The 25,737-nt window shown below is 48.8% G+C and overlaps 2 protein-coding genes across 9 annotated transcripts in view; both read left to right on the plus strand.

Annotated features, from left to right (window-relative positions):
* Positions 1–3,810: 3,810 nt before the first annotated feature.
* Positions 3,811–9,363, plus strand: LOC102943926 (cold inducible RNA binding protein). 8 transcript variants are annotated; one of them, XM_037885630.2, is made up of 8 exons: positions 3,811–3,967; positions 5,154–5,262; positions 5,346–5,452; positions 5,938–6,079; positions 6,169–6,253; positions 6,444–6,511; positions 6,939–8,969; positions 9,218–9,363. In XM_037885630.2, exons 2-7 carry the CDS (start codon positions 5,160–5,162, stop codon positions 6,953–6,955), a joined length of 522 nt encoding a protein of 173 aa, XP_037741558.1. In that variant the 5' UTR covers positions 3,811–3,967; positions 5,154–5,159; the 3' UTR covers positions 6,956–8,969; positions 9,218–9,363. The 8 variants fall into 8 exon arrangements, with proteins under 8 accessions (XP_037741558.1, XP_037741559.1, XP_037741560.1 ...); XM_037885631.2 differs by having other exon boundaries at positions 9,221–9,363; XM_037885632.2 differs by having other exon boundaries at positions 8,884–8,969.
* An 8,552-nt stretch (positions 9,364–17,915) lies between these two features.
* LOC102942493 (ephrin-A2) overlaps positions 17,916–25,737 on the plus strand; it is a 203,347-nt gene continuing 195,525 nt past the window's right edge. Inside the window, exons 1-2 of the mRNA XM_043535704.1 lie at positions 17,916–18,265; positions 19,879–19,995. Coding sequence (XP_043391639.1) covers positions 17,991–18,265; positions 19,879–19,995 — 392 coding nt within the window. The 5' untranslated portion in view covers positions 17,916–17,990. The remainder of the gene's footprint in view (positions 18,266–19,878; positions 19,996–25,737) is intronic.

A 25,737-nucleotide genomic window follows, 5' to 3' on the forward strand; every position in this document is an offset into this window, starting at 1 on the left:
AAGGGACTATGTTTTGGGTGCACAAGGGGGTCATATGGGGGCTATGCTTTGGGGCAGATGGGATGTCTGGGGGCACATGGGCTGTGTTTTGGGGGGATGTGCAGGTTATGGGGGGCTGTGCTTTGGGGCAGATTGGGTGTCAGGGGGCTCATGGGCTGTGTTTTGGGGGGCTGTGCTGTGGGGGTTATGGGTGGCTGTGCTGTGGGGGGGACATGCAGTGTCAGGGGGCACATAGGCTGTCTTTTGGGTGCACAAGGGGGTTATGTGGGGGCTTTGGGGCACATGGGCTGTGTTTTGGGGCAATGTGTGGGCTGTGCTGTGGGGGGGACATGCAGTGTCTGGGGGCACAGAGGGTTATCCTGGGCTGTGCTGTGGGGCACATGGGCTGTGTTTGGGGGGATGTGCGGGTTATGGGGGGACGTGCGGGCTATGGGGGGCACATGCAGTGTCTGGGGGCACAGGGGCTGTGTTTGGGGGGATGTGCGGGTTAGGGGGGATGTGCGGGTTATGGGGGGGACATGCAGTGTCTGGGGGCACAGAGGGGTGTCCTGGGCTGTGTTTGGGGGGATGTGTGGGTTATGGGGGGATGTGCGGGCTATGGGGGGCACATGCAGTGTCTGGGAGCACATGGGCTGTGTTTGGGGGGATGTGCAGGTTATGGGGGGATGTGCAGGCTATGGGGGGGACATGCAGTGTCTGGGGGCACCGGGGGTGTCCTGGGCTGTGCTGTGGGGCACATGGGCTGTGTTTGGGGGGACGTTCAGGTTATGGGGGGATGTGCAGGCTATGGGGGGGACATGCAGTGTCTGGGGGCACAGGGGGGTGTCCTGGGCTGTGCTGTGGGGCACATGGGCTATGTTTGGGGGGATGTGCGGGTTATGGGGGGATGTGTGGGTTATGGGGAGACATGCAGTGTCTGGGGGCACATGGGTTGTGTTTGGGGGGATGTGCGGGTGATGGGGGGATGTGCGGATTATGGGGGGCACATGCAGTGTTTGGGGGCACATGGGTTGTGTTTGGGTGGATGTGCGGATTATGGGAGGATGTGCGGGCTATGAGGGGGACATGCAGTGTCTGGGAGCACAGGGGGGGTGTCCTGGGCTGTGCTGTGGGGCACATGGGCTGTGTTTGCGGGGATGTGCGGGTGGGGGGGACATGCAGTGTCTGGGGGCACAGGGGCTGTGTTTGGGGGGATGTGCAGGTTACGGGGGGATGTGCGGGCTATGGGGGGGACATGCAGTGTCTGGGGGCACATGGGCTGTGTTTGGGGGGATGTGCGGGTTATGGGGGGATGTGCAGGCTATAGGGGGCACATGCAGTGTCTGGGGGCACATGGGTTGTGTTTGGGGGGATGTGCGGGTGATGGGGGGATGTGCGGACTATGGGGGGACATGCAGTGTGTGGGGGTACATGGGCTGTGTTTGGGGGGATGTGCAGGTTATGGGGGGATGTGTGGGTTATGGGGGAACATGCAGTGTCTGGGGGCACATGGCTTGTGTTTGGGGGGATGTGCCGGTGATGGGGGGATGTGCGGACTATGGGGGGAACATGCAGTGTCCGGGGGCACAGGGGGGTGTCCTGGGCTGTGCTGTGGGGCACATGGGCTGTGTTTGGGGGGATGTGCGGGTTATGGGGGGGGACATGTAGTGTCTGGGGGCACAGGGGGTGTCCTGGGCTGTGTTTGTAGGGGATGTGCGGGCTATGGGGGGCACATGCAGTGTCTGGGGGCACAGGGGCTGTGTTTGGGGGGATGTGTGGGTTATGGGGGGACATGTAGTGTCTGGGGAGTCAGGGGGGTGTCCTGGGCTGTGCTATAGGGCACAGGGGCTGTGTGGGTTATGGGGGATGTGCGGGCTATGGGGGGCACATGCGGTGTCTGGGGGCACATGGGCTGTGTTTGGGGGGATGTGCGGGTTATGGGGGGGACATGCAGTGTCTGGGGGCACAGGGGGGTGTCCTGGGCTGTGTTTGGGGGGATGTGCGGGTTATGGGGGGATGTGTGGTCTATGGGGGGAACATGCAGTGTCTGGGGGCACAGGGGCTGTGTTTGGGGGGATGTGCGGGTGATGGGGGGATGTGCGGGTTATGCGGGGGCATGCAGTGTCTGGGGGCACAGGGAGTGTCCTGGGCTGTGTTTGGGGGGATGTGCGGGTTATGGGGGGATGTGTGGGCTACGGGGGGCACATGCAGTGTCTGGGGGCACAGGGGCTGTGTTTGGGGGGATGTGCAGGTTATCGGGGGATGTGCAGGCTATGGGGGGGCACATGCAGTGTCTGGGGGCACAGGGGCTGTGTTTGGGGGGATGTGCGGACTATGGGGGGACATGCAGTGTCTGGGGGTACAGGGAGTGTCCTGGGCTGTGTTTGGGGGGATGTGCGGGTGATGGGGGGATGTGCGGGCTATGGGGGGCACATGCAGTGTCTGGGGGCACAGGGGCTGTGTTTGGGGGGATGTGCAGGCTATGGGGGGCACGTGCAGGCTATGGGGGGCACATGCATGTCTGGGGGCACAGGGGGGTGTCCTGGGCTGTGTTTGAGGGATGTGCGGGTTATGGGGGGATGTGCGGGCTATGGGGGCACATGCAGTGTATGGGGGCACAGGGGCTGTGTTTGGGGGGATGTGCGGGCTATGGGGGGATGTGCGGGCTGTGGGGGGACATGCAGTGTCTGGGGGCACAGGGGGGTGTCCTGGGCTGTGTTTGGGGGGATGTGCGGGTGATGGGGGGATGTGCGGGCTATGGGGGGCACATGCAGTGTCTGGGGGCACAGGGGCTGTGTTTGGGGGGATGTGCAGGCTATGGGGGGCACGTGCAGGCTATGGGGGGCACATGCATGTCTGGGGGCACAGGGGGGTGTCCTGGGCTGTGTTTGAGGGATGTGCGGGTTATGGGGGGATGTGCGGGCTATGGGGGCACATGCAGTGTCTGGGGGCACAGGGGCTGTGTTTGGGGGGATGTGCGGGCTATGGGGGGACGTGCGGGCTGTGGGGGGACATGCAGTGTCTGGGGGTACAGGGAGTATCCTGGGCTGTGTTTGGGGGGATGTGCGGGCTATGGGGGGCACATGCAGTGTCTGGGGGCACAGGGGCTGTGTTTGGGGGGATGTGCGGGTTATGGGGGGGACATGCAGTGTCTGGGGGCACAGGGGGGTGTCCTGGGCTTTGTTTGGGGGGATGTGCGGGTTATGGGGGGATGTGTGGTCTATGGGGGGAACATGCAGTGTCTGGGGGCACAGGGGCTGTGTTTGAGGGATGTGCGGGCTATGGGGGGACATGCAGTGTCTGGGGCCACGGGGGGGCGTCCTGGGCTGTGCTGTGGGGCACCCAGGCCAGCAGGGCCACGCTGCGGACGACCAAGCGGCCCAGGGGGCCCGCGAGCGGCAGGCCCAGCAAGACGCGGCTCGGCCCGGAGGGTCATAACGGGTCCCGGCACAGACCGTCCCTCCCCCACCCAAGATGGCGCCGCCGCCTCGGGCGGCCCCTTTGTTCCAGCAGCGGCAGCGGGCGCCGCATTGCTGCGAAGGGCGCGAAACTAGGGCAGCGCGGCCCCGCCCCCTTCCCGGCCTGGGGTGAGCCTGTGGGCTGCGCAGGGCTGCGGCTGGGGAGGCCGCAGCCAATCAACCTCTTCCACTCTCTCATCCCACAGGCACACGTCCCCTAACTTTCTCCCCCTCCCATCCAATCAGCACTTTGCCCCCCCCTTCCACTCCACCCCACGTGGGGAATGCGAAGCGTGCATCACCTCCCTCTCAGCATCTTATGAATATTAACCAGGCTGCGACCAATCAGGAGGCGAGGCGGTCCTCGAACAGTCGCAGAGTTATCTCATCCAGGCCGGTGGTGATTTGCATATTCATGAGCAGGGCGGGGCCAGATCAGGGGCTATATAAGCAGTTGCGCCGCCAGCTCTCAGCGTACATCGTGCTGGGATTTTGAAACGTTGCGTTGCCCTTGCACTCACCGAGGACTGGTAAGGAGCCCGGGGAGAGGCGGGGGAGGGCAATATCGCCTCAGGCGGAGGCGCCCTCTGTAAGGCGGTGCCCCATGGGAGCGCCCGCTTCCCTTACAGGGAGAAGCGGGTAGGGTCGGTCCGCCCGCCTTTAGCATCGTATTCAACGTTTTCAACCGCTGGAGTCCCCAACAGAGCGAAGCGCCCCGCTTGGGCTGCTGTTAGGGGGAAGGGCGATCAATTATCAACGACGCGCCTTCGGAAACAAAATGGCGTCCGCTCGCGGCCGGCGCAAAATGGCTTCCCACATATGAGTAGCGCGCATGCGCGAAATGGGCGGGGCAAAGGGGAGAGGCGCTCGGGCTTCGGTCCTTGGCGCAGGACGCATGTGCGTTTGCCTCATCCGGTGGAGTGTTTGCGCCTGCGCCCTCCTGGATGCCTGCAATGCCGAGAAGCTCGTGCGCTCTTCCATGGCGCGTGCGCGGGAACGCAGTGGGCGTAGTGCGGCAGAGCATCTTCATTTCGGGCTTGGGTCCTGGCCTGGCGTCGTGCTCCTGAGGCGCGGGGAGCCGTTAGACGCACCGAATCTAGCCACAGCCCATTCAAAGGCGGCCTCATTCCGTAAGTGGCGTGGTGCGCTGTGCCATTGGGTCCCACTCTACGGCATCCGAGTGGTATCAGGCCTGATGCTAGATAATCAGAGCCTGAGCGGGGTGGGCAGGACGCTGACTGGTATGGACCCGCTACGGCTGGAGACTAAGGAAATGGACCATGCAGATGGATCTGGGTGATAGCACCAGGCCTGGTGTGATACTGTGTATTGGAGAACACATGGGGGGGGGGGGGGGGGAAATGTTGCTTGGCTGCAGGGATAAATCATGCTGTTGGATAAATTACATTCTCTGTGGTCTCCTCATTTCTATAATCTGGCTAATTTCTTGAAATAAACACTTTTAATCACCCTGTGTTTACATGGAGGCTGAGAACCGAATGGATATCTCTAGATACAAAGCTGTGGTTCTCTTCTGTGAATTCCACATGGCAGCTTCGTACTAGCAGCTGTGGTATTGGTATATCAGTATTATGGTCCTGTTGACACTGGTCTAGTGGATTAATCCCTTGGTCCTGTGTGAGTCCTACATACTGAAGCAACAAAAATAACTCTTCCTGTGGGATTTAACATTTGATATAATGTCTCTGTTTACAGAACAAAATGGCATCAGATGAGGGAAAGCTCTTCGTTGGTGGACTGAGTTTTGATACCAATGAACAGTCACTGGAGCAAGTTTTTTCTAAATACGGACAGATATCTGAAGGTAAGAACAAAGTAAGTGGTTGTGATGAGTTTTATCTTTCTGTGATAGAGTGAGTATGTGCCAATGGTGTCTTTGTGTTTCAGTTGTCGTGGTGAAAGACCGAGAGACCCAGAGGTCCAGAGGCTTTGGGTTTGTCACTTTTGAGAACATAGATGATGCTAAAGATGCAATGATGGCTATGAATGGAAAGGTAAGGAGATCTTGTGTTCCATTTCTTCAGAGACAGTGTATAGAGCTGCAGAATCATGGTACTATCATCTCCAGAAAAGTAGCTTTGTGTTTCTCTTAAGCAGAATTAACTGTTGGGGATAGTTAGAATCCTGAAATCATACATGAATTAAAATATTTTGGCAACATAATGGGATATTAAAATTTCTAGGAGCAGCTAAAGTAATGTATACATCTAAAAATATGAATGAAATCTAAATATGCAGACTTGCCCTTTTCCTTATTTCAAGCAATATTTTTATTTTTGAATGCTCTGTAAATAATTAATGGTGGTGACTTGGTTGTGATTTTGGGTATGGGGGCAAATCATTGTGGACACAAATGAGTAAAACTGCTTCCAATTTGTACCTTCAGTTTGGACAGCTTATTTGGCAAATGCTGTCCTGTTATATTTTAAAAGTATGTAAATACTGGTACAGTTTATTTTTTTTTCTGTTTTGTGTTTAGTCTGTTGATGGGCGTCAGATTAGAGTTGACCAGGCAGGTAAATCATCCGAAAACAGATCCCGTGGATACAGAGGGGGTTCATCAGGTGGCAGAGGCTTTTTCCGTGGAGGCAGAGGTCGGGGGGGCCGTGGCTTCTCTAGAGGTGAGTTAGTGTAACTGATTTTCAATAACTGACTTGGCACTCAGAAGTTTTTCAATGTGTTAATTGGTCCTTTATTGTGTCCATTCAAGGAGGTGGAGACAGAGGCTATGGAGGAAGCAGATTCGATTCCAGAAGTGGGGGATATAATGGGTCTAGAGACTACTATAGCAGCAGGTAAACACGGTGAAAGTAGACTGCAAAGTTCAAATTGCTGACTGTTAAGGTTTTTGTCGCGACAGTCCTGAAATAACTGTTAACAACTTGACTGGGATGTAAATTGGCTCAGTCACAATAGCACAGCAAAAATGTAATGTGTATAGATCACAGCATGTTTCATAAAACAAACATTTGTTACTTTTACCAGCAGGAATCAAGGTGGCTATGGTGACAGGTCTTCAGGAGGGTCCTACAGAGACAACTATGACAGTTACGGTAAGTTTTAGTTCAAAAGGGAACGAAGAATACACTGCCTTGGGAGCTCTCTAAATCGATTGACCTGTTGAAGTCTGGAAATACTGTAAGGCTCAGTTGGACCATATCACACTCTGTTCTTGCCCATAAGAACCAGTCTATTTGCAACCAGGCCTTGGAAATGTTTGCCACTTAAATTCCTAATTTTAATGCATGTGTAGGACTTGCTTGGATCTAAGGCAAAGCAAGTAGTAAATTCTCTCATTCATGAAGCTCGAGAATTAGGCAAAACTCCAAATGCCCTCTAACAAACTTTAATCAAGGGTGGGGGAAGTTCTCTTAAGCTCTAGTGAACTAGCACTAGCCTCTGAAATAATACAGGGAGTAAAATGCTGGAACTTGTCTATGCTTCGGTGCCTTTACAATTGTGCCTGCTTCTTGTCCTCAGCTACACACAACGAGTAAAAATCCTTCCTGACTCAAGATCGTCCTTCCAATGGCTGTATTTATAAAGATTTTTGGAGCTTCGCTGAAATCGTTATTGTGTAGTACATCTACTTGTATTTTCACTTTTGTAGTATTATCAGTTCTGATCTTGTCAAACACAGCCTGACAGCTTCTGATATAAGATGGTCTGATTAGACTTTTCTTTAAGAAAGCTCTGTTTCAAAGTGTTTTTAATCTTTTTTGAAAGCACTACAGATTTTATTTTATCCTCTGTGATAAGCCAAGGTGTTTTTTTAAAAGTTGTGAAGTTGGGGCCCTAATTCAGTTTTTTGAGATAGAAAAGGACCTTTAATTCAATGTTCACTGGAAGCTGAACAAGCTGTGGACTTTATTTTTTTTTTTTTAAAGTGCATTACCTTCGTCTCTTGTAACATTCCTTTAGTGTAGCAAGGTAGGCATGCAGCCTGGGTGTAAATTGGAAGGCAAACCACCTTGATATACTTAAAGAGAAACTTGCTTGTATGTTCAACCTGCATAACGGTATTTTTACTGTATGATGTAAATTACCCAGAAATAGACTCGCAAACTTACCATAAAAGAGGTTCTTGAAAATGTTTATTTATATTGTCCTTTTTTTACTGGAAGAAATATGCATATTCCGTTGATATTGTATTTGAAGTGGTAAAGGATTCTTGTATACAGTTTTCTTTGGCTTTACGAAGCCTATTAAAAGACCGTCTGAAATGAACTCTGCTCCTGACATTTACATTTCATTGCACAACACAGTCCTTGAAGATCTTGTGAACAAGCTAAGTAATAAGGAGGACGACTCTAGAGAAGAGAGCCTAGTGATAGGAGTATTAAAGCAAGCTAGACTTACTGACCATTGGAGAGAATGTAATCTTAACTGGTCTTGACATGTGAATACTGTCAAGATGTTTTCACATAAGAATAGTCAAATTGTCTAGTGGCAGACTACTAAAAGTATACTCTAGGGAATTGTAATCACTAACTTGTTATACTTAAATCTTCAAAAGTGGAGGGAAAACCCAGCTGGCCAGTTTAGTCAGAGGACAGTTCAGGATTTTCATAAAATAAGCAGACATTGAAATTTGTAGTCTGAATCAGTCTTTTGATAACAAGTAGTTACTGGTTTGACACAGTGTTCCAAGGTAGACAAATTGACTTAATTAGCTAGCTTTGTCATTGCCTTACAAGTTCTAAGAATTCTCTGCTAGCGTATGGAAACTGCAGTGTCCTTGGAGAAAAGAAGTGTTGTGCCTCCAACAGAAACCTCTGAGACGAAAGCTGCTTTCTGGGCTAGTTCATATGTGGAAATAGTCCTGTAATTCGAGGTAACTCCTTTTGCTCATGTCCGCATCCTTCCTCTTGTTGAGAGCTCATTTGAAAGTCTAATGTACCTGTGAAATATTCCTCTGACAGTTTTGGTCAACTAATGGAAAATTTTTAAATCCATGCCTATGCAATCTTTGGTTTGTGGCACAACTTCAGTTCCACAGGTCAGAGTTGGGCACACAGTCATGTCTTGCCTAGTAGGTATGGAAGCAAGATGGGAAGCAGAATTCCCTGACTTGATTTGTGTTCATCTATTGAGACTCTTCCTAGATTCATTAAGTCACTTAATTGTAGCTTTCTTTACCATCTTGTTGCCATTAACTTTCTCCCATAGCCCACACTGTTCCTAAGCAGCCATGTCAAAGTGGTTAACTGTTTCTGCTTAAGGATCAAATGAGATATATATTGGCTGGTATATCAAAGGCATCAGCCAGCCCTGGAATTTCCCAGACTGTGCTTCTGTGATGTGATAGGGTTCAGCGAATGGCTTGTGAAACCCTTGTATATGATGTGACTTGTGTTTGGGGAGGTGGGTGGCAGTGTAAACACCATGGTTGGATATGGCTAGTAACGCACATTTGCTTTACCAGGGTGAAGAGAAGATGGACAGTTGAGCCTGAAACAGCATTCCTGGGCATTTCATGAAAGCAGTACCAACAATCAACTTTCTAAGCAGGTACCATCTACAGTGCATTCCCTTGTAAGAAATTACTGGAGTAGAGGAGAGCTCCTCTTGAAGAAATTTGATTTTAGGTTTGGCATATGTACATGTACCAGAATGAACGTTTTGCCTTGTGCTAATATCCTGTGAGAAATAAGTGTGTGTTGATAACTTGGCTAACTCTTGGTCAGTAACAGTTTTAGATAATTTAGTATACGTATGGATCTGCTATTTGTAGAACTCATTGTCTTGTTTTATTTCAGCAGTGAGCTGCATTGAAGAGGATTGATACAGCTGTTGACTGAGCAGTGGAGTTCGAGAGCTTTGAGCAGTGTATAATATCTGATATAGATCAAGTGAACAATCTGACTTGTTATAACTGATAGAATAAAGAATTGGACTGGAAAAAGCAATGATTTTTTAATAATTTTATAAATGCAAGAAAGATGGATTTAGTCAAGGCACGATTTGATACAGTTTTTGGGTTATATGATGTATAGTTTAATTTAAAGCTTTAGCACTGTGGAAATCTGTCCCTACTTATGAAGGTCCAGTTGATCCGTAAAGGGTTTAAGATCATTGAGTGAGCCCCTGTATAGGATTCTAAGAGGTTTGCTTATGACTGGGGGGATCGAAGGCTCCTTCTAAAATACTTTAGAATCTTTCTGTTTTAATGGCTGAGGTAATGATTTGGTGGCTTACCCTTCATGACCAAGTCAAAGTTCAAAAAAAAAGAACCTAAAGTCACTGAAACACCATTGGAACCTTGTATTTGGGTGTTCCAGCTATATGTATTCTATCTATTTTGCATTCACAAATGTTACTGCCTTCTGATAACTTGAGTTTGAAGGGGCCCTATGGTCATTTGAGCAACTACATAAACACTAGTGGTCAGTATTCGTTTCTGTCCCAAACCTATTACTCTAATAAAACTTGGAATTTTAGAAATCAGATTTACATATTGAAATTTTTGCCTTCTAGATTAAGGTTCATGTACATTAGTCTACAGGTATAATTGGTTTGCACCCTCTGCTGATGAATGTTAAAAATTCTAGGGAAAAGTGTCAAAATTACACTAAATAATTTTCTAAAAGCTTTTGAACAAAACCTCCATATTGGGTGGCAAATCAGAGCTAACTATTTTGCAACTAATTTTTTGCTATTTATCAGTTTCCAGCATCCAAAAAAGTTCTACCTAAGTAGTGCTATTACTTCTACAGATTCAACTGTAAAAGCAGTGTTTCTTTGCAGCTTACCATAAGTGGCTGTTCGAGGCGTCTCATACTGTTAAGAGAAAAACTTTCACATTTGGGTTTGATTAAATATTTCTAATTTGAGTTTATGTTCAGAGATCTCTCCATACCCTATTGTGTAAATTGTCATTTAGCAGTTGGGCTACTGAAGGTGACTCAGCACTAGCAAAACCTTTCTGCCAATCCTCCATATCCACGATAGGAAATTGTCTATCATGGCAGTTGCCTAGTACTGAAGACCTACTAGCTGCTTTAAACTGACTTAATGAAACTAGTATGTTGAAGCAATACTGGCCCACTAACTTACATTGAAGTACTGCAGTCAGGGAAGCTTTTCAGAAATACTTTAATGTTGGAAGAGACTTAATACAATAGTGCTCAAAAGCCTCTGTTACTTTGAAGCCCCCTAGTTTTGGAGCTGTACAAATGCCTAATTTTGTACAAAAGTTTAGAATAAGGGCTAATCTAGAGGTTTTCTACTATTCATTTTGTATAAAACAGTACAATCTAATGCAGTTGTAGTTGCTGTTATAAAGACACAGACATACAATAGATTAAAGCTTTTCCCTCAGCGCAATTCCCTTATCTAAATAAAGTGGTACAAAAACTAGACCAACTTAATGAAGGACCAAATCCTACAGGTAGGAGAAGGGTGAGGAAAAATGTTTTACAGCTGTTTAAAATGTATAAATGAAAAGATGCCAGTGGCCACCTTGGTAGTTGCCTTCTGCCAGCTTGCCATAGGTGGCATAGAAGTGGGCTTTAATGGCTTCCTAAAGGAGCATTCCAGGAGGACATTCAGTGCATAGGAGGTGGCTCCCCAAAAAGCCTGAAGGTTTGTGGGAGAAATGGACATAGGATTTGATTTAACTATCCATTTCTTTCAAAGCTTTTACGAGTGCATCAGTTTTTATACTTAGCATGTACAAGTGCTTTAGAAACATTTGTCTAAAAGTATCTCAAAATAGGATCAAAAGGAATACATTGGCTACAGCCAGTAATAAACACCACCTTGAACAAAATATTGAAGACTTCTTGACTCCAGCCCCTAAAGCCAGCCAACCCAATACCTGTCTTTCCCCAAATGTGTTGACTCAACTTCTCTTACTAGCTTTGTGCTTTTTTATTAGTGTTTCCTAGCAGTCTTTCCCAAATTCCAGGAAAGGGCTACCTTACGCACTCATTGCTTTTGTTTCCTTGTACTTCTTTTTATAGAAAGGTCACAATTAAAGCCCTATGGGGTAAAAAGCATAGCCTTGCTTCCATTTGATCTGCATGCTAAAGTTATTTACTTCTGCTGCATGAACATAAATACAACTTACTCTTTCCCTTGTAGCTTCATCTGGTTGGTGCTGCTCTGAGAACTTGGGTTCAGGTGTGGTTTCCCTAACTGAAACTTAAGTGAATCCTCCAGTTCGTAGCTTGCTCTGTACCTTGTTCCTCATCCTTGAAGAACTTAACGCTGGTTACTCTGCTTATTACTGACTCTGATTTACCAGTGCCTTGCATCATGTGCATTTATTTACAGCAGTGCAAAGTGGATGTGAAATGCTTACAGCTCAGAATTGGTACTGTTTTCACCCACCTTGCACAGGTGTGACAACGCACAGTGCAGAGCATTGGCGTTGAACGCCCCTACATCTGAAATCTTCAGTCCCTAACATACTTACCCTAACATTGGGCATTTTGATCAGACTGTGATTACACTTTCTAATCTGCAGCTGGGTGCCAACCATTTGATGAAAGTTGCTTGAAGTAGATTTAATTGCCTTACTTTCATAGGATGTGCCTCATTTAGTCATACTATTTTTTCAAATATGTGAATCCAAACTCTTAGCTTCTAGAACTAAACCATCTTGAACTTGACAAAAAACAAGTCCACCTTTACAATGTGATGTCCCAGAGGCTGACTCCTCTCATTGAGCCACATTGTCTTTGTTTCCCTTTTGTCTTAGTGAGCAGTCTGGACGTAGAGTGCATGCTTCTGTTTTTGTTCCCCTCTTAATTTTCTTCCACTGTGTTAATACAGCCCTGCTAATTAACTTAATGAAGTCAGGTCCCTTGTTTAATCCCTTGAGTTAAATTCTTAGTTTATTATTTCCTGCTCTAAGATGCTTCTATCTCTATATCGAATTGGCTTCAGTTGGTTCTGGGGTTGCTCTACACTGAAAATCTGGCCCTATGTTCCTTGTTTAACTCCTGAAAAACCATGTAGCTCTGTAAGCTTACAGCTGCAAAGTAGGTTTCTGAGACTTGATAAAGGGAGCAGAGTGCTGTGTGCAGGTGATAATTGAAGGAAGAGGGTTCCTGAACGTCTCTACATACACCAGATTTACAAACAAAGGTGCTAACGAGGAAACCCCATTCCTCTTCTCATATTAATAAACAATGCATTTGATCATATCCCAGCCTTTCTTTGCATGCTGCCTCATCTACCTCTCTATTATGAGATTTATGGTAGTGCCAGTTGTTAAATTCCATTGAAGATCAGCCTTTCTAAGAAAGTGTATGAGTTTGTACTACATGATGGGCTAGTGAATAGGGCACTAGACTAGGAGCCAGGGGATACAGTTTCTATTCTTGACTGTACCACTGATCTGCTGTCTGACCTTGGGAAAGTCACTTTTCTATGTCTGCATCTTGGACAGATATGAAAACTTACAGGAACGACCAAAGGATTTATGTGTATACGCAGCAGGGCAAATCCTGAAGTCTACGTATCTTGTACCCCCATCAAACTCATTAAACCCAACGAGAGTGGAAAAAAACATTCAATCAGAATGTTGCCTGATGTATTTAATAATTTCTCTGTTGGTGACTGTGGGAGTTCTGCATGCCCACTGCGGTTAGTGCAGCATATGAACCCTAAACAGCTTGGAAGCCTTCATGATAAATACCCTCTCAGAAGTTAAAATTAAATACACAAAATATGATTTGAAAAACCTGTCTTAAGTTCCTGATATGATGAGGCCTTTGTGCCCTAAACTACTTATGCAAATAATTGTAGGTGCAAAAATGGAGGCCTGACTAAATTTGATCTAAGGCATAACTGGTTTCACAGATTACAGCACACAGATTAATGAAATGATTCCCAGAATCACTTTGGGATGAAATAGAATAACTGGCTGAAAGGACTTAATAGAAAGTCCCCTATTCAAAGAAATCCCGGGAAGTGGTTTTGAGATGTGGAACTATAGTGACACCTAATGGCCAGTGTGAAAAGGTTTTGAAATCTTGAATTAGGGCATTTTGAAAGAGCACGCTGTAATCTTCCAGACATCCCACTCTTTTCAAGTGTGTATCCTTTAAAGGTTTCTCTACAGAGAACAGGACTATTGACAACACAATATTACCACCACCATCTCTTAAAATTGCTGGGGGGGGGGAAGCACTGCTAAAGTGAAATGTTTATTCATTCAATGGACTTTACTGAGATTTCCAATAAAACAATTAGGGCCAGATGTTCCAAAAGAGCTCGGCACTACACAGCTCCCCATCATGACAAACCCAGATGTCCAAAAGACAACTGCATCTTAACTTGAGCTCTTCAAAATCTAGCACTGACAGCCTGTGCTGAGGTATTTTGAAAACCTGTGGGCAGATCCTCAGCTCGTGTAAACTGACATAGCCGCACAATGGAACTATGACAGTTTATGCCATCTTGGGATCTGCCGGTGCTTCACGCAGATTAAAGTGGTGGCTTTTGTGATGTGGTTGGTTGTTCAGCAGAAGCTGGTCTGAGCCTGTGAACTCCTTTAAGCTGTCATTGGTAACAACTTTTAATTAGTCTGGTCCTGGTCAAATTCAGACCAGTGACTTAGAGTGCGTACGCACGTACGTCATGTGTATGCACATGTGAAACCAGAACATTTATTCCTGGTTAGTAACTATTTACTGGTTCTAAAAAGACAAACTAATCTGAGGGTTCTTTAAGCAATAGTTACACAGAATTCTAGGGAACTATGGAGAGGTTTTCATATTTGTGTGTTTTAAAATCACACATTACATTCAAAAATATGTGGAGAACATTTGATGTTTAACAAATATTGAAATAATAATGCTGTGAAGCCTTGCTTCTCAACCTGGAGATTGCTAACAGGTCCAGGGGTTGTGTACAAACCCCTCTCATTTTGGCTAGAAGGGAGGGGGGGAGTCATGAAACTTTGGGGCCACAGTATGGAAAAAGTTTTGAATCATTACTGTAAGGGAAAGGGGAAGATCCAGCTGACAGGAAAGTTTCCAGTGACAGACGGTCACCCTTTCTGGCCTGCATAATCAGGAATGATTTTTAAAGCATGAAAATGAGACCTGAGGTTAGGCAGAAAGTATGTCATCTTGATTCCAGTCATTGCACCAGAAAGTCAGCAATTGCTCTGCTGAGAATGGTTAAAACATGGGAGTAGAATCTGTCTCCCTGTGCTGCATGGACATCCTAGTCTCTCATCTTGCAAACGCTTAGTTGTGCTTAATTTTAACCATGTGAGTGATCCTGATGGTCTGGAGGAGGGTCCTAATGAGGGTTGCCAACCCTCCAGGGTTGCCCTGAGGTCTCCAGGAATTGTGGCCGGTCTCCCCTGTCCTTGTTCCTTATCTCAGTGCCCCCTTGCACCCTAGAGTCCCTGTGCACCTCCCCTCTGCTCCTGCCTGCTCCCTAGGATTGCCTACTTTGTAATGGCACAAAACCGAACACCCCTGCCTGCACCTTTCCTGAGGCCATGCCCTCACTCACTCCATCCCCCTCCCTCATTGCTGTCACTGGGCTGGGGCAGGGGGTTGGGGTGCAGAAATGGGGGGTGAGGGAGTTTGGGTGCAGGAAAGGGCTCTGGGCTGGGGCAAGGGGTTGGGGTGCAGAGTCCCAGCGGCGCTTACTGCGGCTCCCAGGTCCCTGCAGCTCCTAGGCCTTATTGGAAAGCTCAGGGAAGCGGGCAGGGGCAAGCGTGTCTGCTTCTAAAGGCCCCTCCCGCAGCCTTGCAGGAGGGACCACTGGACCCGGGATTCAAACGAGTTCAGGGGACAACTAAGAAACAACAGGGTCAGGAGTGAAGGTCAAAGGTGCAAAACTAGGGATCCAGAAGGGGACACAGAGCGGAGAACCCCGGACAGTGCTCACTGTTCCTCAAAGGTGTCTAGGGAGCAAGCAGATGCCGCCCAGAGGAACTCTGCCTGGATGCGTGAGACCAGGGAGGAGCAGAAATAGGCCCCACAGTCGCGGAGCACCCCCTCGTTCAGCATCCTCCTCCTCGTGTTGAAGATGGTCACTTTGGCCAGGGCCAGGAGGAGGTTGACGTGGTCTCCCGACTCCGTGGGGCCACGGACAGGGTGTGCGAATATAAACAGGTGTGGGGAAAAGTGCAGCCAGAACCTCAACAGGAGGTTCTGGAGGAGCCAGAAGAGGGGCTGCAACCTGGCACATTCAAGATAGGCGTGTGCCAGGTTGTCCCTCACACCGCAAAAGGGGCAGGCATCACGGATGGGTGAACCATGCCATGTACATGCCCATGCTCACGGTTCCATGGAGGAGCTGCCAACCGATATCCCTGGCAGGCCGTGGGACCGGGGTGGAATAGAGGCTGGCCCACCAGGGTTTCTCATCCTCCACAGGTGATAATAGTCCCACCATTTGGTATCAGGGCGGGACACGAGGGTGAGGAAGTGAAATGTGTGGAGCATGAGCGTGTATAGTTGTTTCCTTGGCACAGTTCAAAGGAAACTGGCTGCAGGGCACGCAGCTGGCTCAGATTGTGGAAGGGAGGGGGCCGGGAGGGCTCGCGGGACAGGGGCCCGATGAAAAGGCCTGGCGGGCCTGGGGTAAGGGGCAGGCGGGGAGCACCCTCTCGCAGTACCCGCTTAAGTAAAACCTGAGAGGTGGGCAACAAGGCTGCCCCCACCTCCCGGAGTACACGCAGGGAGGTCAGAAGGATGGAGAGCCCCATGCACTGACTGAGTGCTCGGGTGTCCATCCAGTCCCCCCATCGTAGTCCGGGAGGTCTCAGATTCTGGTGGTTTCTATCAGGACAACCTCCGGTGCACCGAGGGGGACTCTGCCACCTGCATACGAAGGTAGGGGTTGTGTAGCCGGGGCTCCGTGAGGAGGTCTTCCCCCTTGGTGGCCACAATGGAGCTGGTTGCCGAGAACAGTGTCCAGGTCCGGAAGAGGTCCTGGTAGAAGATTGGCAGCTCGGCGAGATCTCGCGGAAGACCCCTCGGGTGGAGAAAAAAAGGGCTGCTGGTTGTATCGAGGTGGCGGAGGAAGGAGTGTGCCAACTTGCTCCACGCTGGACTACCTGCACCATAAAGGATTCTCTGCAGGGCCTGGAGGCGGAAGACATGGTCCTGGCTGCGGAGGCAGACCAGGCCCTGTCCTCTCTCCTCCAGGGGAAGACTCAGGACCTCTGCAGAGACCCAGTGCAGTCCTGGCTAGAAGAACTCCAAAACTATCCTCTGGAGCAGGGCCAGGAGCCCTGGGGCTGGGCTCAGGGTTTTGCGCCAATGTCAGAGCATGGACAGGACTAATTGGTTCAGCACCAGCGCCCTCACCCTCAGGGAGAGGCACCGGAGCAGCCCTGTCAATCTCCACAGCCACTCACGCACCCTGGCCTCCAAATCCCACCAGTTCTCCGGTGGAAAAGGATGTGTGGTGGAAAGGTAAACACCAGGATAGAGCAGTGGACCCGCACGCCACTGAATGGCTTGAAGTTCAGGTGGGAGGGAGCTCATCTCCCACCCATCCCCGACCATCATGCCAGAGCTCTTGACCCAGTTGACCTGGGCGGAGGAGGCCGCCAAGTAGATCGCCTGGCAGGACTCCACCTGCACCAAGTTGCCTGGGTTCTGGACCATGAGGAGCACGTCGGTGTACACTAACAGGACTAGGTGCAACTCCAGCTCATGGAGCACCAACCCCGTCAACCTCCGACGGAGGAGACAGAGGAAGGGCTTGATCACCAGAGTATACAGCTGGCTTGACAGTGGACACCACTGATGCACGCCTGCCTGAAGCTGACCGGTTCCGTCAGGGTCCAGTTGAGCCGGACCAAACACTGCACGGTGGCGTACAGCCCCTGGAGAAAACCCACAAATGGGGGCCCCAAACCGAACACCCGTAGAGTGCCCAGGAGATACCCGTGGTCCCTCCCACCTGTCAAACGCCCTGCAGCCCCTTGGCGCATGGGCGGCCAGGGAAGCTCCGCGCGCTGCCCTCGCGCCGCAGGCGCCATCCCCGCAGCTCCCAGTGGTCGGGGTTCTTGGCCAATGGGAGCTGTGGAGCCGGCACTTGGAGCAAGGGCAGCGTGTGGAGCCTCCTTGGCCGCCCATGCACCTAGGGGCTGCAGGACCTGGCGGCAGCTTCCGGGAGCCGCGCGGAGCTAGGGCAGGCAGGGAGCCTGCCTTAACCCCGGCCCCCCACTACGTCACCAGAGCCGCTAGGGTCCCTTTTCCAGGTGCCTGGAAACCCTATTGCTCCCCCATGGCCCCATACCCCTCTGCACCCTGGGGTCCCTTTGCACCTTCCTTCTGCTTCCTGATACCTCCTGCTCCCCTCCGAACCGTTTCCCCCCTGTTCCCCTCTGCACCCTAGAGTCCCTTTGCGGGCCCCCACTGCTCCGACACCCCTACCCTACTCTGTAGCCTGCCCGGAACCCCGCGTTCCCGGAACCCCGTGTGCGGGCTCCACAGTCCCCGGCCGGACCCCAGCCAGCGCTGCGCCGGGCCGGGCCATTTCCGGTGCGTTGGCCTCTGTCTGAGTCCGAGGCGCGCGTGTCCCGGTAGTTGCCGTGCGTCCGCCATGGTCCCGCGGGAGCTCGGTGGCCTCCTGCCCCTGCTGCTCTTCCTGCTCGGCGCCTGCGCGGTGTCCAGCTCCCCCGGGCCGGGCGGGACCTCGCCGCCCCCGGGCACCCCCGCCGTCGCCAACGGGACAGGGCCGGCCGGGAACCACAGCGACAGCGGGGTCCGGGGCCTGGACCTGCTGGGCGGGCGGCTGCCCGCGGTGCAACGGGGCTTCTACGTGCTCAGCGGCCTCTGCGTGCTGGCCGCGCTCTACTTCCTGGTGCGGGCGCTGCGGTGAGTGGGGCGCGCGCGGCCGGGAGGGGGGGGGCAGACATGGAGCTCCCCGTATTAGGGGCCCATCCCAATGGAAGGAAGCTGGTCATGAGACCCTCCCTTCCTTTCCCCTATATTCCAAGGGGATGGGTCCCCTGTAGACCCCTGTCCCCTGGAGCATCTCCTTCGCCCCATGGAGTGTCTTTGTGTGTGGGGGGGTGTGAACAGGGGTGGGGTCCTTACCTCCATCTCCCCAGGAGGCAGGCTTGGGAACCTCCGTGGCTTCCTCCCCCTCCCCCCGCCGTTCCTGGGAAACAGACATGGGAACATCCTAGACTCACTTTCCCCTGGAATAAACACCCCCAGCCCTCCCCTCCTCGGGAGGCTTCTGGGAGAGCCATCGGTCTCCCACGCCTCTGTCATCCTTTGTGGATTCTCTGTTTTCCCGCGGGGCGCTTTAGAAAGGGTGAGGAAATGCTGGAGCCTTTTGCAATTCCTAGAAAGATTACGCCATGCCCTTAAAACATGCCTGCATTCTTCTATTTCTCTTGGGAACTCTGAAATCTTTCTCCTGTTGCTTGAGAAAGCGGCTTCTCCAAAACCCCACCCTCTTCTGATGAGTGTGGGCTCAGTGAAGGTAGCTCTGTACTTCTGCTGTAAAAGCTGAGAGGAGTCTGGGGGTTGGTAGAAAAAATGTCCCCTGAGACTCTGCCATCCCCTTTATCCCCGTGCTGGTGTAGCAGGGACAGAGTAGTTGTTCTTTGTGCCTCAGGCCCTGAGGTGAGAGACAGAGTCCAGCATTCCATCCTCTGAAGTGTGTGAAATCCTTTCCTGCCTTAATAAGGGTTTGTCTACACAGGAAAGTTTTTTTTTTACCAGTCTAACTGCCTGTATGGACATTCTTATCCTGGAATGAGAGTAGCTTATTTTGGTTTAGCTTAAGCCCCTTTTGGATGGGTTGCCTATATTAGAAGAGATCTGCTGGTGTAGCTATGCTGGTATAGCTCTGTTAGCAAGCCTTACTGATGTAGACACAGCATATACCCATAAAAGCACTTTTTTCTGTTATGACTGTCTACAATATAGCTTTTACTGGTATAGAAATGTCAAAAAAAAAAAAAAAATCACATCCCTAACTGGCATTACTGTGCCAGCAAAAGTCCTAGGCATAGACCTGGTCAAAGTGACATGGAAACTGAACTGAAAAAAAGGCACTCTGAATCCAGAATAAGAGTACCCACACAGGGAGTTATATTAGTATTACTGTTCTGGTCAAAATTCACTCCATCAAAAGCACCAACTAAATTGTTTCCGATATAGTCTTTCTGACTAATGTCCCCCATTGGCAATGGTATGCAAATGTAGGGGTGATATTTTTGAGCTACTCTACAGGTGATGACCACTGAAGCCAAACTATGTGCTATCCAGGAGCAAACCCGAGAGTATGTAATAAATAGTCCACAGACAAAACATCCCGATTCCCTGTTTTTGTTCATTTTGCCCTTTCGGCTAACCAGGCCTCTCCTGTCCTTATGAGCTCATGACATTGTATGCAAAAGGGAGCCTACATCAGGGTTTGTGAATGAAAGTTCTAGATCAGAAGTACCTGTGAATGAGCTCAAAACTGATTTCAGGTTGAAGAAACCTCAGCGGAAGAAGTATGGTCTCCTTTCAAACTATGATGAAAATATGGAGTTGGGTTCTCTGGACAGCGATGAAGACACAGTGTTTGAAACAAGAAATCTGAGACGGTAGGTGGATGTTTACAAGTAGCTAAATGTCGCTTTCAAAAGATGCTTGAAGCTTGGGCACAGAATCTGCAATTGGATCCATACAGGTGAAACTCTGTGCAGGTGCAAGGGTCCAACTGTGTGGATGGATCCAATTGCAGTGTCAGGCATTTGGGTTAACAGTCTCAAGAGAACGACATTGCATAGATGGTCTTGCTTGGGATACTAAAGGGCCTTTATACATTTGAAATTATTAGAGACATGGATTAAAAATTAGCTTTTACAAAACCTGAGATCAATAATGGCGCGGGGGGGAGGGAAATGGGATTTTTTTTTTTTTTTGCTGTAACAAGGTTTCTCCTATTGTTTGCCTCAGCTTTGTAGCATGGTGCTAATGCATGAAAACCAGCAAGTGAAACTGAATAGAAGCTTACTAACACCTTCCCTAAATGAAAATGTCTAGATTATTTCTTCCTGGGACTGAGTGAAACACAGATAGTAAACAGATTTCAAATCCTTTATTTTAAGAATCTACTAAATGCTTTTTATAAGATAAGACTCTTTCAAATTATTTTTCATGTGATAATTCCCTTTACTCTGCATCTCATAGTTATTTTAATTCTTCCTCCTTCCACTCTGCAATACTGAATGGACTCTTCTGTAATCATTTTTATTTTGGTTATTTCTGCAATGGACACAGTGCAGTACAATAGGTGATCTGTGTTAGATAGTTATGTCGCTCTCCTAGAGAGGTTGCAATTCAGAACAAACACAATGACCCAGGGTCACTTAGAACTGGAATGTATCATAGAACGGTCCTTTATAAAGAAGAAAAAGGGAGGGGGTTTGGCATGCATATCTCTCAGATTCCGTTCCAAGCATATGGAACGCAGTGAAAGACCCAAAGAGTAAAGAAGATGAAGGGACTTATCCCCCTGGAAGTTCAGGCGTATTTAAGAAGTGTCTGGAGTACAGGTGGTGGTTCCTGTGCAAGAATATGTAAGAGGGTAACGAGTGCTGCATGCTCCCACACAAAGTGGGAGACTGAGAACAGCAGCTAGAGGCAGGCATATTGTGGGCAGACTGCGTGTGAACTTCTCCCTGCACAGCTCTGGCAATGCATGTCCTAAAATCATCTTCCCTACCCTCCTGACGTCTCTGCATTGTTCTCCAGTCTCCTTCCATCTCAAGGAATCTGCTCCTCATTTTGGCTCCTACCTTCCCTGTTCTGAGAACCAAGCAATCTTTTTGCTGCATCTAAATTAAACATTTCAGACTCCTTTGCATTTAATCAGCTAATGTCTGTAAAGCACTTTGAAGTTAAGTGTTATTCTGGTACTTGGAATTTTGCCGTTTAGAATATGGCTGACTGAACACCTAATAAAGCAAACTTGGCTTTTAACACTGAACTCAGCTCTGCACAATTCTACATTTGGAGGCGCCTCTGGTTTTGTTCAGATATCGCTTTCTCTTCGTTATGTTTTGTTCTGATCTCATACAGGGGGGTAATAATACCTAGCTTTTTATCAGGAGTTCTCCAAACACTTTACAAAGAAAGCCAGTATCATCCCCATTTTACAGATGAGGAAATAGGGACATAGAGGTGAAGTGACTTTCCCAGCAGAGCAGTGGCAGAGCTGGGAATAAGCCAGGTATCCTGAGTGCCCAGTCTAGTGCTCCATCCGCTAGACCACACTCCCTCCTTACAGAGTGGAAGCAGTCAGTAGTCCGATAGCCCAAACACACACTTCCTTCAGGGAGTAAGAAACGTGTGCAGTATAGTTGCTTCTGCTAGAGATTCTAAAACCTTTCTCAGTCTTATGTGGAGGAACCAATGGTGTCCTAACTCAAAGCTGTCTTTATCCCATTAGGACTCGTGTTAATTTTAGTGCTTACTTTTTTGCGGTGGAGTCTTGATAAGTGGGTTTGATTCCTTCAAAGTGTTTTCAAAGAGGAAGAGAATCACATGCACATGCACACAGCCCTCCTTCATCTCCCCCTCACTCCATCTCCCTCCCCCACAGCTATTTCAAGGCATGCTAAAGAACTGTCAAGCTGTAAACGCTCATGCTGGTGCTTGGATGTCTTCTGTTTTCCAGGTGATGTGGGACCAATGGCTCCAACTCCACAGACTGACCGAGAAGGTGCAAGTCCACCAGCAGAATTGCCTCACCAGTTCTTGGGTTTATTTTTTCTAACTGCTTAAGATGGCTGCTAGCTAACAGCACACAGTTTTATAGGTGTGTGTGTGGGAGGGATCTAAACCTGTTTTCCCTTACATACGAGAAGGCAGAGTGGTAAAACGATAAGTCCTACTGCCCTGGGTGTTATTGCTCACGCAGGAACCGTTGTAACTCTCTTGATAACGAAAATGTGACTCTCTAAGGTGGGCTTTCAGTTTCTAACATTCCTAGTGATGGACTGAAGTATTGCAGCCACATCAGCCGGCCTACGAATTCTAGTCAGTATCCTGTATACATTTATATCCCACCCTCTAGCAACTATTGCAGTGAAACTGAAGTGGTATCAGGCAGTTGGATTCTGCTTGTTGCCCACACAATGCTCTTACTTTTTACTTATTGCCTTTATAAGTGACTCCACGTCAAGCGATATCAGTCTCTGAGGTCTGGAGCTATCCTTTGCATTAGGTAATGGATCTGTACTGTAGTTCAGCCAGCTGGAGAGCGGCTGTGGGGCGGGGAGGGAGCGGGTTCAGTGCATCAGTGTTCTTGCAGTTGCTATTAGGGCTAATGCTGCAACCCAAAGATGGAAGCGACGCAGTGACAATACAAGTCATTACCTGACTTACAGAATGAAGAAATGTGTTTACAGCTAAGGGATATCACTGAGCCAGGAGGAGAGTCTGAAGTAGTAATAACTTGTTTGGCTAGACTGTGGGATCAACACATGTTCAAACTCTACTATTTTGTATAGTTGCAAACCAGAGTACCTGCAAAAGACCCGTTTGCCGCAGAGGTGTTTAATATTTACCATGCTATTAGATTCAGTACAGATGGCATTGCTGTCCAAGGTCGTCAGGCATAGAAAGTCGGAAGTACTTGTTCCCAATGCAACGCATCCAAGAACAACTGTTGGCTGGAAAAAGCAGAATAACCTTGAAGAGGAGTTGAAGCCGGATCCCTGTTGACTGCAAATCTTAAACTGAGGCAGTGCTGGTTCAAAAATAGCTCTTCTTGCGCGTAGGGAGCAGTTTCAGTCCATGCATTAGTGCTCTGGGTTGAGCCATGGTATAAGCCCAGTGAGCCGCAGAAATGTCCCGTTGTAGCCTGGTTGTGTTGATGGTCAGTGACCCGTGGTGAAGGGGTCATATGTGAATGTACTAGAAGTGTGCAGCAAATATCTCCTTCCCTGTACCCTCATCAAGTACAGACCCCGCTTGTACTGTGATGGAAACTGCTAGCAACAATCCTGTTTAAAGTACACTTCTTGCAAGCATGTGGCTTCAGCCACAATGCAGATGCAGGGTACAGTTTATTTGCAAATTAAGGGCCATACAGCCCTGCAATCCTGAAGATCCCACCTCTCCTCTAGGGATCGGGTGCCATTGCTACAAGAATCCCAGCACAGTCAGCCTGTAAGCTAGAAAATCCCCTACTGGAGAGGTGCAGCTTTAAGGCTACAGGACTGTATTGTTCTCGATGCAGATTGGGCGCTACATGAAGCATCTTTGGGAGAGAAATATGGGATAGCAGCTCCTTTCTCTCGGAAATGAATTCTGTCTTGTTAATGAGGGAGAAGCTGACCTGTTACAAAAAGAGCGCCAAGGAGAATGATTAAAAATTGACCATGCTTAAATGGGTTTGCTGCCATGGGAGCTGAGCCATGCTTTGAAGTCCTGAACCAAGGCAGTATTTCTCGATACCAAGGTATCCTGATTAGAAGTGTTGATTTCCTCTACCGCCCCAGATACCTTAGCTCTTAGCTGTAGGCTCCCCAGCCTGCTGAAAGAGGTGCGTACTTGTTTAAGATTGAAAAACAAAATATTTTTGAAAGGACGACTTCCGTATGATCAAAGAGCAGCTTGATAGTCACAAATTTCATCTCATTTGTGTCTGTTAATGTCCATTTTAGCACCTTTGTATGTTTAACTGATGGAGAGATTTCTGTGTGCTTTCTGTGTTACCCGAGCACAGCTGTAATGGCTGAATTTGGCCGGTGATGCAGAGAGTTAGCTTGTTTTGATTCATTAGAATGGTGGTGTCTTCCACCCTTCTAGCCTGGTACTCCATAAACACCCGTGGTAATGCTTGCCTTAACCCTTCAGCTCCCATCACACCTCTTTTCCTGTAAAGCATCATTCACAGGTCACTTAAGTCAGACGCTGCATTGCAGGCCGGTTAGTTAACGGTTTTGCTCGGGTCTTTGTAATGTTCATCGGCCTTGCATTAGCTGAGGCAAGTTATTTTTTCATCCCTTAAGTTCTGCTTCTCTGTTGGACAGAGTGAGTTTGCAATCTTTGATTTTCTTGGGTCTGTTGGAATGAATGATTCTAAGACCATATTGATTTTAATGTGTTAATGGTTTAATAATTCTGGTGAAAGAAGATGGGACCTATTTTATTTTTATACATAAAATTTTTGTCAATTATTCAGGTACAAACTAGGGGCCTATTATGAAAATGTTATAAGTGGAGTTTGATGTCCCCTTAGTAATTATTAAAAATCTAGGTGGGGATAGCACTGGTGTATGTAACCTGTGAGATACCAGTTCTGCTGGTATTGAGGAGGTGCCTAAATTCACCCCATTGCAGAAGGCTGGCATGATGCCTCTGTCCCTCTTTAAACCCTCAAAATAAGCTGTGAATGGGTGAATTTTGCCCCCTGGCAAGTAGAAGCAATATTTCTGTGGGTGTAAAGGGGACGCTTGCTACCTAAGAAAAGCCTCTAGCACTTTTTGATCTGAGTCTGTTCTGGCTGGAGACTGACCTGACCTCTGGCCAATTCCATATTAAAAACTGACTTGTGTAGGCTATTTTTTCCCTTAAGCATGGGGAATGCACCTTAAATTCTGTGTCTTGGAGTCTTTACATCAGCTTGGCTTTGCACGTCACAAGCTAAGATTATCTCCTCACATTCCTGCTCTCAGGCTTTTGGTTGCTCTAAATTATTAATGTACCTTGCGGGAAGAAGTAAAATTGATGACAACGACAAGGTAAGACTCCTTTCAGTGCAGATCTGTTGCTCCATGTGGCTTTTGTGCCTCCCCAAGCTGACCCGAAAGAAGAGTGGGAGAGTCAGCACTGTGGCGAGAGCCGCTTCTGAGAGCGGTGGAGACGTCTTGGCAATGGACAGTTGGAGTGAGGCCAGCGTAGCCCTTGCAGGACTATTGCTAATAATGGTGGCTTTTAAATCCTGGCTCTTATTTCCCCCAAAGAGAGGAGCTCAGGCTGGGAGGTGCCTTCAGTGGTTATTTTAAATTTTTTTTTTTAAAGCATATTTTGGGTTCCATGTGGACAACCCCGGTAGATCACTCTGCAGTATGCCTCCGGCAAAGCTTTTGGGGCCCTCCTAGAGTGCCTCTGGCAACACCCCCTCTTCTGAAAAATGGTTTTGATGTGTGTCCTACTTCCTGTTGTTCTGGGTGTGAAGGGCCACTCGCTCTGGCTGCTGCCTCTTGCCATGGGCCTTCCCAGTCTGCTCCCTCCAGACTCTTGAGCTTCAGAGCCTGACTCGGTGGTTGCCAAAGGGCCTGATTCTCAGGACACCGAGCACTACTGAAGTCGATGTGAGCTGAGGATGATCA

The sequence above is a fragment of the Chelonia mydas genome, chromosome 25 (genome assembly GCF_015237465.2).
Source record: "Chelonia mydas isolate rCheMyd1 chromosome 25, rCheMyd1.pri.v2, whole genome shotgun sequence".
NCBI lineage: Eukaryota > Metazoa > Chordata > Testudines > Cheloniidae > Chelonia > Chelonia mydas.

What these genes read in the sequence shown, in the direction of transcription:
- LOC102943926 (XM_037885630.2), top strand. Translation starts at nt 5,160, where the DNA reads ATGGCATCAGATGAGGGAAAGCTCTTCGTTGGTGGACTGAGTTTTGAT. An exon ending in ATACGGACAGATATCTGAAG is followed by an intron (nt 5,263 to 5,345) that starts GTAAGAACAAAG and finishes TTTGTGTTTCAG; the next exon opens with TTGTCGTGGTGAAAGACCGA. An exon ending in AGAGACTACTATAGCAGCAG is followed by an intron (nt 6,254 to 6,443) that starts GTAAACACGGTG and finishes TACTTTTACCAG; the next exon opens with CAGGAATCAAGGTGGCTATG.